This window comes from Pseudophryne corroboree, chromosome 3 (genome assembly GCF_028390025.1).
Source record: "Pseudophryne corroboree isolate aPseCor3 chromosome 3, aPseCor3.hap2, whole genome shotgun sequence".
NCBI classification, from domain to species: Eukaryota; Metazoa; Chordata; class Amphibia; order Anura; family Myobatrachidae; genus Pseudophryne; species Pseudophryne corroboree.
The window spans coordinates 18,340,800-18,361,405 of record NC_086446.1 but is presented as its reverse complement, the minus strand read 5'-3'; the positions used below and the strand labels follow the sequence as shown (position 1 = coordinate 18,361,405).

General features: G+C 48.6%; 1 protein-coding gene across 1 annotated transcript in view; it reads left to right on the top strand.

Annotated features, from left to right (window-relative positions):
* Positions 1 to 20,606, top strand: part of LOC135057020 (zinc finger protein 585A-like) — a 305,581-nt gene that overhangs the window by 153,561 nt on the left and 131,414 nt on the right. Inside the window, exon 3 of the mRNA XM_063962883.1 lies at positions 18,958 to 19,629. Coding sequence (XP_063818953.1) covers positions 18,958 to 19,629 — 672 coding nt within the window. The remainder of the gene's footprint in view (positions 1 to 18,957; positions 19,630 to 20,606) is intronic.

Sequence of the window (20,606 nt, the reverse complement as noted above, 5' to 3'; positions counted from 1 at the left end):
ACAGTTCGGTGAGACCCATTTTAAATTTGAAATCCTTGAACACATATATCAAAAAATTCAAGTTCAAGATGGAATCGCTCAGGGCGGTTATTGCAAGCCTGGACGAGGGGGATTACATGGTATCTCTGGACATCAAGGATGCTTACCTGCATGTCCCCATTTACCATCCTCACCAGGAGTACCTCAGATTTGTGGTATAGGATTGTCATTACCAATTCCAGACGTTGCCGTTCGGTCTGTCCACGGCACAGAGGATATTTACCACGGTAATGGCCGAAATGATGATACTCCTTCGAAAAAAGGGAGTTTTAATTATCCCGTACTTGGACGATCTCCTAATAAAGGCGAGGTCCAGGGAGCAGTTGTTGGTCGGGGTAGCACTATCTCAGGAAGTGCTACAACAGCACGGTTGGATTCTAAATATTCCAAAGTCACAGCTGGTCCCTACGACGCGTCTACTGTTCCTGGGGATGGTTCTGGACACAGACTAGAAAAAAGTGTTTCTCCCGGAGGAGAGAGCAAGGAGCTGTCATCTCTAGTCAGAGGCCTCCTGAAACCAAAACACGCGAGTCCTGGGAAAGATGGTAGCTTCTTACGAAGCAATTCCATTCGGCAGGTTCCATGCAAGAACCTTTCAGTGGGACCTGTTGGACAAGTGGTCCGGATCGCATCTTCAGATGCATCGGCTGATAACCCTGTCTCCAAGGACCAGGGTGTCTCTGCTGTGGTGGCTGCAGAGTGCTCATCTTCTAGAGGGCCGCAGATTCGGTATACAGGACTGGGTCCTGGTGACCAAGGATGCCAGCCTTCGAGGCTGGGGGGCAGACACACAGGGAAGAAACTTCCATGGACTTTGGTCAAGTCAGGAGACTTCCCTACACATAAATATTCTGTAACTGAGGGCCATTTACAATGCCCTAAGTCAGGCAAGACCCCTGCTTAAAAACCAGCCGGTACTGATCCAGTCAGACAACATCACGGCAGCGCCCATGTAAACCGACAGGGCGGCACAAGAAGCAGGATGGCGATGGCAGAAGCCACAAGGATTCTCCACTGGGCGGAAAATCAAGTGTTAGCACTGTCAGCAGTGTTCATTCCGGGAGTAGACAACTGGGAAGCAGACTTCCTCAGCAGACACGACCTACACCCGAGAGAGTGGGGACTTCATCCAGAAGTCTTCCAACTGATTGTAAACCGTTGGGAAAGGCCACAGGTGGACATGATGGCGTCCCGCCTAAACAAAAAGCTAGAAAGATATTGCGCCAGGTCGAGAGACCCTCAGGCAATAGCTGTGGACGCTCTAGTGACACCGTGGGTGTACCAGTCGGTTTATGTGTTCCCTCGTCTTCCTCTCATACCCAAGGTACTGAGGATAATAAGGAAAAGAGGAATAAGAACTATACTCATTGTTCCGGATTGGCCAAGAAGAGCTTGGTTCCCGGAACTTCAAGAAATGATCTCAGAGGACCCATGGCCTCTGCCGCTCAGACTGGACCTGCTGCAGCAGGGCCCCTGTCTGTTCCAAGACTTACCGCGGCTGCGTTTGATGGCATGGCGGTTGAACGCCGGATCCTGAAGGAAAGGGCATTCCGGAGGAAGTCATTCCTACGCTGATTAAAGCTAGGAAAGAAGTGACCGCAAACCATTATCGCCGCATTTGGCGAAAATATGTTGCGTGGTGTGAGGCCAGGAAGGCCCCAACGGAGGAATTTCAGCTGGTTCGATTTCTGCACTTCCTACAGTCAGGGGTGACTAGGGGCCTAAAATTGGATTCCATTAAGGTCCAGATTTCGGCTCTGTCAATTTTCTTCCAGAAAGAACTGGCTTCACTGCCTGAAGTTCAGACATTTGTTAAGGTAGTGCTGCATATTCAGCCCCCTTTTGTGCCTCCAGTGGCACCTTGGGATCTCAACGTGGTGGAGGGTTTTCTAAAATCACATTGGTTTGAGCCACTTAAAACTGTGGATTTAAAATATCTCACGTGTAAAGTGGTCATGCTATTGGCCTTGGCTTCGGCCAGGCGTGTGTCAATTGGCGACTTTGTCGTGTAAAAGCCCTTATCTGATTTTCCATATGGATAGGGCAGAATTGAGGACTCGTCCCCAGTTTCTCCCTAAGGTGGTATCAGCTTTTCACTTGAACCAACCTATTGTGGTGCCTGCGGCTACTATGGACTTGGAGGATTCCAAGTTACTGGACGTAGTCAGGGCCTTGAAAATTTATGTTTCCAGGACGGCTGGAGTCAGGAAAACTGACTCGCTATTTATCCTGTATGCACCCAACAAGCTGGGTGCTCCTGCTTCTAAGCAGACTATTGCTCGCTGGATCTGTAGCACAATTCAGCTTGCGCATTCTGCGGCTGGACTGCTGCATCCTAAATCTGTAAAAGCCCATTCCACGAGGAAGGTGGGCCCGAGCTGCTACTTGGTCAGGGTCTAACACCTTTGCTAAATTCTACAAATTTGATACCCTGGCTGAGGAGAACCTTGAGTTTGCTCATTCGGTGCTGCAGAGTCATCTGCACTCTCCCGCCCGTTTGGGAGCTTTGGTATAATCCCCATGGTCCTTACGGAGTCCCAGCATCCACTTAGGACGTCAGAGAAAATAAGATTTTACTCACCGGTAAATCTATTTCTCGTAGTCCGTAGTGGATGCTGGGCGCCCATTCCAAGTGCGGATTGTCTGCAATGCTTGAATATAGTTATTGTTAACTAAAGGGTTATTGTTGAGCCATCTGTTGAGAGGCTCTGTTATATTTCATACTGTTAACTGGGTATAGTATCACGAGTTGTACGGTGTGATTGGTGTGGCTGGTATGAGTCTTACCCGGGATTCAAAATCCTTCCCTATTGTGTCAGCTCTTCCGGGCACAGTATCCTAACTGAGGTCTGGAGGAGGGTCATAGTGGGAGGAGCCAGTGCACACCAGGTAGTCCTAAAGCTTTCTTTAGTTGTGCCCAGTCTCCTGCGGAGCCGCTATTCCCCATGGTCCTTACGGAGTCCCAGCATCCACTACGGACTACGAGAAATAGATTTACCGGTGAGTAAAATCTTATTTTTATATACCTACCAGTAAATCCTTTTCTCGTAGTCCGTAGAGGATGCTGGGGTCCATATTAGTACCATGGGGTATAGACAGGTCCACCAGGAGCCATTGGCACCCTAAGAGTTTAACAATGTGGGCTGGCTCCTCCCACTATGCCCCTCCTACCAGACTCTGTCAAGAAACTGTGCCCGAGGAGACAACATACTTCGAGAGAAGGAAATACACAGATAGTGGCGAGATTCATACCAGCTCACACACAAAGTAAATCCGGCAACAGGCCGGAAAACTCAGCAACAGCCGAAACAGTAAAGAACACAGAACTTACCTAGGAACCAGGCAGTACTGAACCAAATAACCACTCCAGGATAAAGAAGCGCTGGGCGGGCTCCCAGCATCCTCTACGGACTATGAGAAAAGGATTTACAGGTAGGTATATAAAATCCCATTTTCTCTTACGTCCTAGAGGATGCTGGGGTCCATATTAGTACCATGGGGATGTACCAAAGCACCCAGAACGGGCGGGAGAGCACGGAGGCTCCTGCAGAACTGCTTGACCAAACTTGAGGTCATCAGAGGCCAAAGTATCGAACTTGTAAAACTTAGCAGACATGTTCGACCTAGACCAAGTAGCCGCTTGGCAAAATAGCAGAGCCGAGACAACCCGGGCAGCCGCCCAGGAAGAACCCACTTTACGAGTAGAGTGGGCCTTAACAGATTTTGGACACTGCAATCCCGTCGTAGAATAAGCATGCTGAATGGTGGACCTGATAGATGGGACATATGGTGCGGTGGCACAGTCCTACCCCCATCAGTATAAATATTACAGTGGAATAATCTGAGGAGAAGCGCGCCATTGCGGGGACGGGGCTTCTTCCTCAGTTAGCCAGCACACTACTCAGCGCCATTTTCTCCCTTTCCAGGCTGCAGAGGAGATCGCTGGTCCTTCACTGCTGAACAAGTATCAGGGTGCAAAACGGAGTGCACAGTGCAATTTGGTGCTTTGTATGTAATATATTTATAATTGTAAAAGTGCTGCAGGTCTGTAGGCAATTTTGTTTTACAGGCATTGTGTTACTGGCGCTGGGTTGTGAGCTGGCAAATCCTCTCAGTATCCCTCTGACAGATTTTACTGTGGGTTTGTCTCCTATAAGCCCGGAGTGTCTGTGGAGTGTTTGGTACACGTGTGTGACATGTCTGAGGCAGAGTGCTCTTCTCCGGAGGAAGCTATATTAGGGACACAGAATTGTAATGTGGTGACCATGTCGGCACCACCCGAACCTAATTGGGTGAAAGATTTGCGTGATAGTGTGAATCATAACAGAAAAAGATCGGATAAATCTGAGTCTGAGGCACAGACCTGGAGAAAGTCTGTGGAGGATGTGATGTTGCAAAGCTCTGCCTTTTCTCTCACAGAAGACCCCTCGGGGTCACATAAGAGATCATTTGCCCAACTAATTCATACTGATACCGACACGGACTCTGATTCCTGTGTCGACCCTAGTGGTTCCAGAATAGATCCGAAGTTACCTAAGAGCATTCAGTACACGATTGTAGCTATAAAGGACGTCTTAAACGTTGAGGAGACCCCTTCTTTGCCTGACAAGAAGGTGTACCTTTATAAAGAAAGGAAAGTGGAGGTAACTTTTCCTTCTTCCCATGAACTAAACACCCTCTTTGAGGGGGTCTGGGGAAATCCTGATAAGAAATGTCAAATTCCTAAAAGAATTCAGGTTGTTTATCCCTTCCCGGCAGAGGACAGGAGAAGGTGGGAGTCGCCCCCCGTTGGACAGGGCACTGTGACGATTAACTAAAAAGGTAGCTCTCCCTGCACCTGGGACAGCGGCCCTTAAGGAGCCGGCGGATCGCAAATTGGAAAACACATTAAAATCTATTTATGTGACCAATGGTACGCTGCTCAGACCTACCATTGCCTGTGCGTGGGTGAGTGGTGCTATTGAAAAGTGGTCGGATAACTTGTCATCCGATATAGACACGCTCGATAAAGACGAGATTCTCTTGACGTTGGGTCATATAAAAGACGCTGCATCATACATGCGTGAGGCCATGAGAGATGTTGGGCTCTTGGGATTTCTTTGCAAGTAGAGGAAGGGGAAGAGAAAAGTGGTCCGCGGCCTCTTCAGGATCACAGGAGCAGAAATCATCCCCTGCTTCTGCCAAATCTACTGCATGACGCTGGGGCTCCCTTGCGGGAGTCCGCTCAGGTGGGGGCGCGTATCAAACTTTTCAGTCAGTTCTGGGTTCATTCTGGCCTGGACCCATGGGTCTTACAAATAGTGCCCCACGGGTACAAACTGGAGTTTCGAGACGTTCCCCCATCCCGATTTTTCAAATCGGCCTTCCCAGTTTCTCTCCCAGACACGGAAGTAGTAGCGGCAGCTATACAAAAATTGTGTCAGGATAAGGTCATTGTCCTGGTTCCCCTGTCACAACAGGGAGAGGGGTTTTATTCAAGCCTCTTCGTAGTTCCAAAGCCGGTCGGCTCGGTCAGACCGATCCTAAACCTAAAATCTCTCAATTTCTGCCTGAAACATAAAGGATGCCTACTTACATGTTCCCATTTATCCTCCGCATCAGGCTTATCTGAGATTCGCGGTACAGGATTGTCATTACCAATTTCAGACGTTTGGTCTCTTCATGGCTCCGACGGTTTTCACCAAGGTGATGGCGGAGATGATGGTCCTCCTTCGACGGAAGGGAGTCAATATAATTTCTTACCTGGATGATCTCCTCATAAAAGCAAGGTCCAGGGACAGGTTGGTGCAGAACCTTGCACTCTCCCTGACTGTACTTCAACAACACGGTTGGATCATGAACTTCCCAAAGTCTCAGTTGATACCGGCGACAAGATTTCCATTTCCGGGAATGATACTGGACACAGAACTACAAAGAGTTTTTCTACCAGTGGAAAAGGCTCTGGAGATCCAGAGGATGGTCAAACAACTTCTGAAACCAGCAATAGTTTCGATCAATGCATTCGGCTGTTGGGAAAGATGGTAGCGGCCTACGAGGCCATACTGTTTGGCAGATTCCATGCCAGAGTATTCCAATGGGACCTGTTGGACAAGTGATCCGGATCCCATCTCCACATGCACCAGACGATAATCCTGTCATTAAAGACCAGAATTTCACTCCTGTGGTGGCTGCACAGTTCTCACCTACTAGAGGGTCGCAGGTTCGGGATTCAGGACTGGGTCCTGGGAACCATGGATGCAAGTCTATGAGGCTGGGGAGTAGTCACGCAGGGTGTCAGCTTTTAAGGAAGGTGGTCAAGTCAGGAAGCTTGTCTTCAGATAAACGTTCCGGAGTTAAGAGCCATTTACAATGGCCTTCTACAAGCGGAGCATCTTCTGCAAGATCTACCTGTACAGATCCAGTCGAACAATGTAACAGTAGTGGCGTACATAAACCGTCAGGGCGGAACGAAAAGCAGAGCGGCGATGTCAAAGGCGACAAAGATCCTCCTTTGGGCGGAAAGGCATGCAAGCAGTCTGTCGGCAATTTTCATTCCGGGAGTGGACAACTGGGAAGCAGACTTCCTCAGCAGACACGATCTCCATCCAGGAGAATGGGGCCTCCACCAAGAAGTCTTCGCAGAGGTGACAAGTCTTTAGGGAGTTCCTCATGTAGACATGATGGCATCTCGTCTCAACAAGAAGCTTCAGAGATATTGTTCCAGGTCGATAGACCCTCAAGCAACAGCAGTGGATGAAAACTCTTAAAAGTGCCCATGTCTCCTGCGGATCCATCTATACCCCATGGTTCTGAAGTGGACCCCAGCATCCTCTACGGACTAGGAGAAAAAGATTTACCGGTAGGTATTAAAATCCTATTTTTCCCAGTGGGGGAGTCAGGAGCCATCAGCCCCTATTATACTCCTTTTCTCCCACTCACATCATGTCACTGTGTTACCAGCCCAGAGATCTGACCAGTCTCCTCTGTTAAATCCTAATTTTAACCATTTGTTTCCCTGTTGCATCTAAGTAATGTCTGTATAAAGGTCACCTATGTAAGAAAATGGATAGAGGGTTTAGGGTTTATAATATGATAGGTATAACTGGTATACCTATGAAATATGCGAGTATATTGAATTAATAAAATAAATTATATTCCTTATGCACTTAGATATTTAACACCTCCCCACACTCTCTGGTGTATCTTATATATCAGAAGCCATCAGCCCCTATTTATTCTCCTGCTCCCCTACCCTGTCCTGCTGCCTCCCCCGCTCTGTGTCCAGCACCATTCCCTTACCCTGTCCTGCTGCCTCCCCCGCTCTGTGCCCTGCACCATTCCCCTACCCTGTCCTGCTGCCTCCCCCGCTCTGTGCCCTGCACCATTCCCCTACCCTGTCCTGCTGCCTCCCCCGCTCTGTGCCCTGCACCATTCCCCTACCCTGTCCTGCTGCCTCCCCCGCTCTGTGCCCTGCACCATTCCCTTACCCTGTCCTGCTGCCTCCCCCGCTCTGTGCCCTGCACCATTCCCCTACCCTGTCCTGCTGCCTCCCCCGCTCTGTGCCCTGCACCATTCCCTTACCCTGTCCTGCTGCCTCCCCCGCTCTGTGCCCTGCACCATTCCCCTACCCTGTCCTGCTGCCTCCCCCGCTCTGTGCCCTGCACCATTCCCCTACCCTGTCCTGCTGCCTCCCCCGCTCTATGCCCTGCACCATTCCCCTACCCTATTCTGCTGCCTCCCCCACTCTGTGCCCTGCACCATTCCCCTACCCTGTCCTGCTGCCTCCCCCCTCTGTGCCCTGCACCATTCCCCTACCCTGTCCTGCTGCCTCCCCACTCTGTGCCCTGCACCATTCCCATACCCTGTCCTGCTGCCTCCCCGCTCTGTGCCCTGCACCATTCCCCTACCCTATCCTGCTGCCTCTCTGCTCTGTGCCCTGCACCATTCCCCTACCCAGTCCTGCTGCCTCCCCGCTCTGTGCCCTGCACCATTCCCCTACCCTGTCCTACTGCCTACCCGCTCTGTGCCCTGCACCATTCCCCTACCCTGTCCTGCTGCCTCCCTGCTCTGTGCCCTGCACCATTCCCCTACCCTGTCCTGCTTCCTCCCCCGCTCTCTGCCTTCACCATTCCCCTACCCTGTGCTGCTGCCTCCCCACTCTGTGCCCTGCACCATTCCCCTACCCTGTCCTGCTGCCTCTCTGCTCTGTGCCCTGCACCACTCCCCTACCCAGTCCTGCTGCCTCCCCGCTCTGTGCCCTGCACCATTCCCCTACCCTGTCCTACTGCCTACCCGCTCTGTGCCCTGCACCATTCCCCTACCCTGTCCTGCTGCCTCCCCCGCTCTGTGCCCTGCACCATTCCCCTACCCTGTCCTGCTGCCTCCCCCGCTCTGTGCCCTGCACCATTCCCCTACCCTGTCCTGCTGTCTCCCCCGCTCTGTGCCCTGCACGCATATACTGTATATATGACCACTTGGAGCACTTTGTGTAGTGTGGATGACGTTGTTGATAATTAGGCCACAAGTGTCCCGTGGTTATGTGTGAGGAGGTCTGGATGGATATTGTGGTTCAGCAACGTCACTGGCTGATGAGGCTTCCTGCTCTGTGATGCTGGCTAGGGAATGTTACCCAGCAGAGTCTGCATTATGGGGGGATATCCATTGGTGATGTGCTATCTGCATGTCCCTGTGGCCGGGGCTATGACATGTGCTGATAATGTGGTTGTGGCATTATAAGCCAGTGTTGTATCTGTTCCATGAGTGTATTTATTTGTTGTTTGTGCATTTGTAATGTGGTCAAAGGGGGTTTTCTGCTGCAGGGTCCACAGGTTATCCACATGATAACATTGGGATATGATGACGCGACAGCGGATTTGCACCAAACGGTCAAAGCTTTTCGGCCTCCCAGCATTGAACGGGCCTGTCCATATATCCCCTCCTCCTGGCTCAGGCAAATTGGTGCGGCTGGAGCCGGACTATGGTCAGAGGGCCGCTGTTTTTTTGCAGCCATAAGCTTTCTTATTTTATTTTTATAGTCTTACTATTTTTCTGAGTGAGTTTTCTAAAAAGTGTCTTATAAGCACCTTAGAAAGAGTCGCTCCAGCGACTCTCCGCTGGGTCGCGACAACGCTTACCCACGAGTACAGAGCTGTTTCAGCGGGCGTCTGTGTCGGATATACTAGCAGGTCCAGCAGACGTTACCAGGCTGTGGCCGGAGCACGGGGAGAAGGTAAGGCATCGGTTCCGCTTAGAGGGGGAACACGGACACAGCCGCACTGTTTTGGGAGGAGACTACCAAACATTCGCTGACGCGGCTGCCACCTCAGGTGACCAGCGCTAGGTCTTAGAAATCAGAGGCTCCAGGGGTAGTATGAGGCCGCGATCCCTAGGGTTGATATCAGCAGTGGGGAGTTAGACTGCTGACATCAACCCTGTCCTGCACAAAAGGTAGCAGTGGTTATCCCTAAATTAATGTCCACAATGACGGGTGCTGAGATCTCCCTAGGCTTGAAGTGACTTTAGATGGTCCCACTGCACGGCTAGACAATTCCCTGGTCAGAGAATTGGCTACTTACGCGTTTCGCTGTCATCTGGCAGCTTTATCAAAGGTCTTTAATAAAGCTGCCAGATGTGGACATTAATTTAGGGAGAACCACTGCTACCTTTTGCGCATTACAAAGAGAGTAATCTGGACCCTCTCTAGGTGAAATACCCAGCCAATACCACAAGGGAGCTGGTAATTACTGATCTCCAAACTGGATGTTACAGTAATATCTTATTTCTAGGAGGACAATTTGCTGACCAGCAAATATTGTTTATGCCGGCATTTACATACATTGACTTGCCCCCCCCCTCAAAAAGAGAGGAATTTGAGTAGAGAGATTGGCTATTAGGCTCTTTTTTTAATTGTATCAGTATTGTGATGCTGTTATGAATTTGTCATAAATTATGTGTTTTATTAAATGAATGATATATGTTTTTTAACTACACCTGGTATTAAGACATCTTTGAGAAGCGCTGTTTTTTTCATACATGCTTCAGTTTCATTTGAGGCCTCTGCAACATCTGATCCTTACCAAATGGAATGGTTTTCATCAGACAATAAAAACAGAGACTATGGTCCTTACTCTGGAAGTAAGGAGGTCATTAGCCTGGTGGCTACAGACATTCCATCTGGACAAAGGGAGACCCTTTTGGATATCAGATTGGTAAATTCTGACAACGGATGCCAGCCTTCAGGGATGGGGAAGCGGTGTCAGGAAGGTTTTGTTTCCAGGGGCAGTGGACCAAGGAAGAAAGTTGCCTGCCAATAAATATATTGGAACTCTGGGCCATATACATGGTGCTGATTAAGGCAAAGGACATCCTTCAGGGGAAACCAGTTCAGATCCGCTCGGACAATGAGACGGCAGTAGCGTACCTCAACCATCAGGGAGTTACTCGCAGCCAAAAAGCAATAAAGGAGGTAAGTCACACGTTCAAGAGAGCAGAACTTCATCATCGAGCCTTGTCCGCAGTGTTCGTTCCGGGAGTCCTAAACCAGGAAGCAAATTTTCTCAGTTGACATGCCATTCATGCAAACAAATGTGCAGTGAACGGATATTTGACCCTAGGTCTTTCAGAGTTTCCAGGGTCTTAGCATTCCTTCAGGCAGGAATGGATAAAGGTTTGAAGGTGGCTTCCTTGAGAGAGCAAGTGCCAGCATTGCTTGTATGGTTCAAAAAGAAAATTGCCAACCTACAGGATGTGCACACTTTTTTTCCACGGAATGCTGCGCATTCAACCTCCTTTTGTTCCTCCTACAGTGCCGTGGGATTTAAGTTTAGTCCCAAAGGCCCTTCAGGTTGCCCCATTTGAACCACTTAAAAGCGTGGATCTTAAATGGTTGACAGCTAAAGTTCTCTTTCTACTGGCCATGGCATCAGCTAGAAGACTGTCAGATTTAGGAACATTGTTATGTCATCCTCCATTTCTGATTTTTTTTATCCAGATAGAGTGGTTCTCAGAACTAAATCAGGGTATCTTCCTAAGGTGGTGTCTAAATTCCACTTTAATAAAGAAATTATAGTCAATGCCTTCCAAGGGCCATACTTTTCTGTGGGAGATGCATCGTTGTCCGTGCCTTAAGGATCTACATAGATCGTACCAGTGCTATCAGAAAGACAGATTCTCTCTTTGTTCTCTACGGATTTCACAAGAGAGGATGGCCTGCTGATAAGCAGACACTGGCGAGGTGGCTTCCCGGTGGGGAAGCCAGCAGGGGGATAAGGCCTAAGCTGTAGCCCCTCCCCCAGAGCGCCATTTGGGTAAATGTTCCCGCCCAGGAGCTGCATATCTCTCCCTCACTCCCTGTCTGCCGCCATTACACGGACTGGGACTGTTTGGGCAAATCCTCCTCTGTAAAGCCGCCTGCTCACCAGTGCTGTGCATTTTACAGGACACTTACCGTATATACTCGAGTATAAGCCGACTTTTTCAGCACATTTTTCTATGCTGAAAAAGCCCCCCTCGGCTTATACTCGAGTCAATGGCTGCTGCAGACGCCGTGGGCTGTGTGGGCGTCCGCTGCAGCCGGCTCCAGGACAGACACTAGAGGTCATTATTGACCTCTAGTGTCTGTGCGCGTTGCTATGGGAGAGACGTCATGACGTCTCTCCCATAGAGATGATCAGGTGCCGGGGAGCGGGCGGCCGGACAGAGCGGCGGCCGGACGGAGCGGGCGGCCGGACGGAGCGAGCGGCCGGACTGAGCGGAGCAGCGCAGCAGCAGAAGAAGCGGTCGGGAAGCAGGAGCGGGGCAGTGGTAAGTATTGTTTTTGTGTGTGTTTGTGTGTTTGTAAGCGGCGACGGGGGCACTGCAACAGGGGGCAAAGAAAGAAGGGGGCACTGCAACATGGGGCAAAGAAAGAAGGGGGCACTGCAACAGGGGGCAAAGAAAGAAGGGGGCACCTCAACAGGGGGCAAAGAAAGAAGGAGGCACAACTACTGTGGGCAATGAAAGGGGGCACAACTACTGGGGGCAATGAAAGGGGGCACAACTACTGGGGGCAAAGAAAGAGAGGGCATAACTACTGGGGGCAATGAAAGAGGGGGCACAACTACTGGGGGCAAAGAAGGGGCATAACTACTGGGGGCAAAGCAACGGCGGCATGTTTTTATCTGGCACTGTGGGGGGATATCTGTTACTGGGGGTATATGTGGCACTGGGGGCACAACCCTAGCAACAAGCATTACCCCCTGGCAACAAGCATAACACCTACCGCATGAAACCCCTGGCAATGAGCATGACACCCTGAGCATGAAAACCCCTGGCACCGTACATTTCCCACCCTAGGCTTATACTCGAGTCAGTAATTTTTCCCAGTTTTTTGTGGTAAAATTAGGTATCTCGGCTTATATTCGGGTCGACTTATACTCGAGTATATACGGTAAGTATTCTACCTGTCAAGGGACAGTGTTAGTTAAGAAAGAGTGCATACAGTCAGGGTTGTGTAGTACAAACACCCTATGATATACATCCAGTACCTACTATGTTTTGTTATCTCTTTTGTTTACATATATATCTCTCTAGCCATACTCAGTACCACTTTGTATTGTCTGTATTGTATGTCTAGTCCAGTGCAGTCTTATTGTTTAACATATCTTCTGCATTGTACCTTTGTGACTATATGTGTGTGCATGTAGCCGCTGCGTGGCTGCCATTTAGAGTATCTCACTCAGCGTGCTATTCCTATATTCTGTAACCTGAGGGGCATGTGTGTCAGGTTTATTTTCTAATATAGGTATATCACAGAACATACTGGTTTTGTATTTTTCTCTGTGTTTCATAGTCACCATATATCTCTGGGATTCCCGGTTTGTGTAAACACACTATACCGGGGGTTCTGGTTAGTTATATCGCTGCAAATTTTGTACTAGGTTGCCTGTTATTGTGCTTCTCGTTTTGTCAGCTACAAGGGGCAACGGTTCTGGGGCGTCTCCCACGCGGCGTGGTGACGCTGCAGATCATTTTGAGGATAATATGGCAGCGGAGAGTTCAGGTTCTGGGGGTTCCTTACACCCCAGTGGGTCCGTAGCACCGGGGGCCACCACTGACCCACCTTGGGCTACGTTCTCCACGTTGTTGAATACGCTGGTAACTAAACTTACGCCCCCTGTGGGACCTCCTGTGCCAGTACAGCAGTTTATGGTCCCTGCAGTCAATCCGCCATGGGCGGATCAAATCTCCTCTCAGTTACAGCATTTGAACCGCTCTATGACTAAAAATAAGTCTCACTCTCGCTCACCTGCCCGCGACTAAGAAGTCTTCTAAATGGGCCATTACTTCCTCACAATCCACCACTATGCCGGATACATCCTCTGAGGAGGATGGGGCATACACTGACCCCACATACTCTGACTCTGTTGCCTCTGATGGGGAAGGGAAATTACTGGTGGACGTACCTGATTTGATTGAGGCTGTCAGGATATTTCTTCAGGTTTCTGATGACCCTGAGCCTGAGGTGGCCTCTAAGACGCCTGATAGGTTTAAACGTAAGAAGGTGGTTAAACAGGTTTTCCCTCCTCAACATTTAGCTGACATACGTCAGGACTCCTGGGAAAATCCGGGAACAAAATTCACACCACATAAGAGACTGTTGGCTCGATATCCTCTATCTGCGGAGCTCACTAAAAATTGGGAAACTCCCCCGCCTGTGGATTCTCAGGTGGCGAGACTGGTAGTTTCTTCCGCTCTGCCTGTAACTACCATCACCTCTCTGAAGGAACCGACGGATAGACGTGTGGAGGGTTGTTTAAAGGCGATTTACACCCTAACGGGGGCTGTGCATAGGCCAACCATTGCAGCAACATGGGTGGCTGAAGCTATTGAGGCATGGGCTCAGGAGCTGGAGGCGGAGCTGCCGTCTAATTCTTCTGATCATGCTATACAATGTCTCTCATATATTGCCACGGCTTCTCTTTACCTTAAGGAGGCGGCTTCTGATGCCGGGGTGCTTGCGGCCATGGCTGTTACTACGTCCATCCTGGCTCGCCGTATCCTGTGGCTGAGGTCCTGGTCGGTGGATATGGATTCTATGAAAACACTGGAGGTGCTTCCTTTTAAAGGAGACATTCTTTTTGGAGAAGATCTCAACAAGATTGTGGCTGACCTGGCTTCCGCTAAAACAGCTTGCCTACCAAGTATGGCTCCTTCTGCTCCGAAGGCTAAAAGTACTTTCCCTCGGCCCTTTCATCCTCCAGGAAAAGCAAAAGGTCAGGCGTACCTGAAACAAGCTCGTGCTTCCAAACCTGCCAAGCCCAGACCAAAGCGGGCCTGAGCTGCCCGCCAGTCTGCTTCCAAATCTGACAAGCCGGCCGCATGATGGGGTGGGCCTCCCCCTGGGGTATCCCGGGGTGGGGAGCTGGCTTCTAGGTTTTGCCCAGGAATGGTTGAAGACCACTTCGGATGCCTGGGTACGGGAAGTCGGCACTCGAGGTTACATCATATCCTTCAAGAAACGTCCCCCTCAACGATTTTGCCTGACAGACGTCCCTCTGGACCCGGTAAAGGCAAACACTCTTCATTCAGTAGTACATTCCCTCCTGACTACAGGAGTGGTGGTACAGGTGCCTCTGGCTCAGAGAGGCAAGGGGTACTATTCACCACTGTTCCTAGTCCCGAAACCGAACGGGTCCTCGTGGCCCATTCTCAATCTCAAGGCGTTGAACAAGTATGTGAGGGTCTCCAAGTTTCATATGGAAACTCTCCAGTCTATTGTTCTGGTCTTGGAGCCTGGGGACTATATGGTCTCCCTGCAGTGGGCAACCTTCATCACCAATTTCGGGCATTGCCTTTTGGTTTGACAACGGCTCCGCATGTTTTCACCAAAGTAATGGCGGTGATGACGGTTGTACTCTGCCGTCAAGGGCTCGGGATCCTGCCGTACGTGGACAATTTGTTGATCCTGGCAAATTCCCCAGAAATTCTCCTGTGTCATCTAGATCTGACGGTCCAGTTTGTGACGACCCACGGGTGGTTGGTCAACTGGAAGAAATCTTCCCTGGTTCCTGCTCAACGCATGGTGCACCTGGGAGCGTTATTTGACACTCACAGCCAGCGGTTGTTCTTGTCTCAGAAGAAAGTCCTGAAGCTTCAGGACAAGAGCCGATGCTTCCTATCTCGTCCGCAAGTGTCGATACATTCGGCAATGCAAGTACTAGGTCTCATGGTGTCGGCATTCGACATGGTGGAGTATGCACAATTCCATTCTCGCCCTCTACAGAAGTTGATTCTTGCCAAGTGGGACGGCCTGCCTCACCGGATCAGATCGCAAATGATCTCCTTGTCTCCGGGGGTCCACCTGTCACTGAGCTGGTGGCTTCAGGACCAACGATTGAGCAGGGGTCGTCCCTTATGGATATTCAACTGGGTTCTAATGACAATGGATGCCAGTCTGAGAGGTTGGGGTGCGGTGTTGGAGCAACACTCCCTTCAGGGTCGGTGGACCACGGAGGAGTCTCTCCTCCCGATAAACATTCTGGAACTGTGGGCAGTGTTCAATGCACTGAACCTGGCTCAGCATCTGGTACAGAACAGGCCTGTTCAGGTACAGTCGGACAATGCCACCACGGGGACCTACATAAATCATCAATGCGGCACTCGAAGCCGCATGGCAATGAGGGAAGTATCACGGATTCTTCATTGTGCAGAATGTCATCTGCCGGCCATATCCACAGTGTTCATTCTGGGAGTCCTCAACTAGGAAGCGGACTATCTCAGTCGTCAGGACGTACACGCCGGGGAGTGGAGCCTTCATCAGGAAGTATTTCAACTCCTAGTGGACAAGTGGTGCCTACCAGATGTAGACTTGATGACGTCTCGATACAATCACAAGGTTCCGGTCTTCCGAGCAAGAACAAGGGATCCTCAGGCAGCATTCATGGATGCTCTGGCAATTCCATGGAACTTTCGGCTGCTGTATGTGTAGTAATACGGAAGTTCAAACAAGAAGGAGGAAACCTACTTCTGATCGCTCCAGCGTGGCCCAGATGGCACTGGTTCTCCGATCTACAGGGCCTCTCGCTGGTTCGTCCCTTTCTACTTCCACAACGACCAGACCTCCTTGTTCAGGGCCCTTGTGTTTACCAGGGCTTGGCCCGTCTGGCTTAGATGGCGTGGCTCTTGAAGCTTCCGTCTTGAGGGCCAAGTGTTTTTCTGAGGCGGTCATTCAAACTATGTTGAAGGACCGTAAGCCGGCTCGGATTTACCATAGGGTCTGGAATTCTTACTTTACTTGGTGTGCGTCTCATAATCATGACGTTTTCAGGTTCAGTACGGCCAAGCTGTTGGCCTTCCTTCTACAAGGCCTGGACTTAGGCCTTCGTCTGGCCTCCCTCAAGGTCGACATTTCTGCCTTGTCGGTGTGGTTTCAGAGAAAGATTGCTACCCTGCCTAATGTTCATACTTTCACCCAGGGTTTGTTACAGATTCAACCTCCTTATGTGCCACCTGTGACCCCTTGGGATTTGTCAGTGGTTTTGGAGGCCTTGCAAGAGTCCCCATTTGAACCTCTTGCATCTGCTGATCTTAAGTGGCTTTCCCTTAATGTTTTGTTTTTGCTGGCTATTGCCTCTGCAAGACGGGTCTCAGACTTAGGTGCCTTGTCCTGTAAGTCATCCTATCTGATTTTTCACCGTGACAGGGCGGTTCTTCGAATGCGCATTGGTCATTTGCCTAAGGTGGTGTCTTCCTTCCACCTTAACCAGGAGATTGTGGTTCCGGCCTTCAATTCTCCGGAGTTGTCTGCCAAAGAGCGGTCTTTGGATGTGGTATGGGCTCTCCGTATCTATGTGATGAGAACTGCTTCCATTAGGAAGTCTGATTCTCTTTTGGTTCTGTTTGGTTTTCACAAACGTGGCTAGCCTGCTGACAGGCAGACCTTGGCCAGATGGATTAGAATGGTAATTGCGCATGCTTATGTACAGGCTGGTCTTCCAGCTCCTGCTTCCATCAAAGCCCATTCTACTCGGTCTGTCAGACCTTCTTGGGCGGCCCGCCGTGGTGCGACCCTTGAACAATTGTGCAAGGTGGCTACGTGGTCCTCGGGGAACACGTTCATAAGGTTCTATGCCTTCGATACTTCTGCCTCCCAGGATGCCTCCTTTGGATGCCGGGTTCTTGTGCCCACTTCAGTGCGTCCCCTCCCATAAGGAACTGCTTTAGGACATCCCCGATGTTATTCCTTGTGGAGCCCAGTGTACCCCGCAGCAGAAAACGAGATTTATGGTGAGAACTTACCGTTGTTAAATCTCTTTCTACGAGGTACACTGAGCTCCACAAGGCACCCACCCTGACGCACTTTGCTTCTTTGGATTGGTATGGCATTAGCCGCTGACCCCCTCTCGTGTAGTGAGTGTGTGGTGTATGTGGCTACTAACTGTTGTCGTCTCTGATACCTGCTACTGCATTGGACTGGTTAACGAAACTGAGCTGTGCACGGAGGCGGGGTTATAGAGGAAGCGGTGCTGTGCATCTTGGGAACAGTCAAAGCTTTCAGCCTGTTGGTGCCTTGGATCAAGATCCTTATCTACACCCTGATGTTATTCCTTGTGGAGCCCAGTGTACCTCGCTGAAAGAGATTTAACAACGGTAAGTTCTTACCATAAATCTTGTTTTCTCCTAAGTCCACAGTATCCACAGGGATCCCACTCTGACGCACCTGATTTGAGTATCCTTTTACTCACTAACCTCTTTCTTCTTGTATGGAAGGGTGTGTATGTGTGTTCTTCTCGCCTGATTAGGGCTCTCTATGATGCTCCTGCCTTGAGCTTTGGAAAAACAACTGATTTGCCTGAGCCAGGCGGGGATATATGGATGGGCTTATTGCATGCTGGGAGGCTGAAAAGCTTTGACCATTTGGTGCAAATCTGCTGTCTCGTCATCATATCCCAATGTTATCCTGTGGATACTGTGGACTTAGGAAAAATACCGTTATCAGCGGTAAGTTCTTACCATAACATATATTTTCGAATGGATGTGCTATTTTTTCTGTAAAAAAAACCAAGGGGCTGATAGCGCGATTAATAACTAATTAATAACTGATGGTCATTATCGTGCTCTTCAATTAGAGCCCGTTTTTTTCAGGGTTAAGTCCCCGATCCTATGTGTTGTTGCGGCTCTGTGGGCTATATCGGTGATTATCCAAAGCATAATCCCCGATAAGCGCTGTGTATCTGGCTACGTGAATAGTCCCCGGGGGATTATTTATGCGGTAAAGTACCATGGCTAATTGAATACCCCCCAAAGTTTGCACGTTGAAATGAATCATCTAAACCACATTGTTAGTAATAGTAAGATAGCGGTCTAGTGGTTAGCATTGCTGTCTCACAGCACTGAAGTCATGAGTTTAATTCCCGAACAAGGTGATATCTGTGTGGAGTTTGTATGTGTTTGCACAATTGCTCCAAAAATCATACTTGTAGGTTAATTGGCTTCTAATAATGAATTATCCCGAGTGTGTGTGCGTTGGGAATATAGAGTGTAAGCTTCCCTGGTGGGACTGATGTGAATGACTAAATATTCTCTGTACAGTGTAATATGTGTGCGCTATATAAAGATCTGTGAATAATAATAATACAGCTATTTTATCTCCAGTAGATGGCGGCACAAGCAGGAATGCCTTCGAGGGAGATCTCATCTTATATGCAGATACTAAAACAGAAGATAACATCACACAGGATTCTCCAGGAGACAGCGATGTTATGCTAAATATACATCCAGTACCTCACAGCGCAGATATATCATCCAATCCCTCTAATCGTGAGGGCTGTTCTCCTGATAACTCAGCTTTTGTTACACATAGTGCAGCTCATACACCTGATAATATATTTCCCTGTTCCGAGTGTGGGAAATGTTTTACACGGAAATCACATCTTGTTACACATCAGAGAAGTCACACAGGTGAGAAACCATTTCCATGTTCTGAGTGTGGGAAATGTTTCACACAGAAATCATATCTTGTTATACATCAGAGAAATCACACAGGTGAGAGGCCATTTCCATGTTCTGAGTGTGGGAGAAGTTTCACACAGAAATCAGATCTTAATAAACATCAGAGAAGTCACACAAGTGAGAGGCCATTTCCATGTTCTGAGTGTGGGAAATGTTTTACACAGAAATCACATCTTGTTACACATCAGAGAAGTCACACAGGTGAGAAACCATTTACATGTTCTGAGTGTGGGAAATGTTTTACACAGAAATCAGATCTTGTTACACATCAGAGAAGTCACACTGGTGAGAATCCATTTCCATGCTCTCAGTGTGGGAAATGTTTCACACAGAAATCAAATCTTGTTACACATCAGAGAAGTCACACAGGTGAGAGACCATTTCCATGTTCTGAGTGTGGGAAATGTTTTATAAGGAAATCACATCTTGTTACACATCAGAGAAGTCACACAGGTGAGAGGCCATTTCCATGTTCTGAGTGTGGGAAATATTTTACACTGAAATCACATCTTGTTACACATCAGAGAAGTCACACAGGTGAGAGGCCATTTCCATGTTCTGAGTGTGGGAAATATTTTACACAGAAATCAGAACTTGTTACACATCAGAGAAGTCACACAGGTGAGAGGCCATTTCCATGTTCTGAGTGTGGGAAATGTTTTACACGTAAATCACGTCTTGTTATGCATCAGATTTCACACAGGAGAAGCATTACTATGAGTTGATACAAAACAGGGTTTAAGCAACACTCCTGTCACACAGTATTTTAACACTTTATGTTATCCTTCCACAGATAATTGGAATGTGTGTCATTAATATAAGATAACTAGATCACTTCAGTGAAACTTTTACTAATTTCTTTATTGTATAAATTCTTCAATGTATTTCTTGCTTTCTTTTCTTTTTTTATACAACATTTTTTTATTGAAGAATAGGCATAGAAGATCATATAAACATAATTGGTCGAAAGTATTGAACATGTAACAACATGCTGCATAGCTGTTTTGAAAGGCTCTACATAATATGGAAATACAACAAAATGCGTTATAGAGTGAGCACAAAGGAAATAATTCAAAACATGTCAAGCAGAAAGAGGATATGGCTGCAGTATCCAGTGAGAGTATCTTACATAAGAAGGCACAGCAATGGTCTCCATAAGAGTATATATAGGTCTGAGAAAAAATGAAGGTTAGACGTGAACCGATATATCTAAAAGGGCCGCAGAATACCATTAATCCAACCAACAACTGAAAACTATCGATATGCAGCCCGTCCTTCAATAGTAAATTTTCTGTTTTTTATAGAAAGAAAATACAAAGCAGAGTATTTAGGAACAAAAATACAAAATGTAGAAAAACATGGGGGATGAAAAAAGAGAGCGAGAAGGGGAAGATGGGAAGAAAAAGAAAAGAGGGTGGGGTGACAAACCTATACTAGACAAAGACAGTACATATCCTAAGTCCCGAGAGGATGGGGATGGTGTTAAGCACCCAGAATCAATGGACAAGGTAATACATTTATAAATATAAGAGCACACTGCATATATATCATAGTAGACTCGGGATCATGGGATCTGTCTAAGCAAAAACCAATAGTGG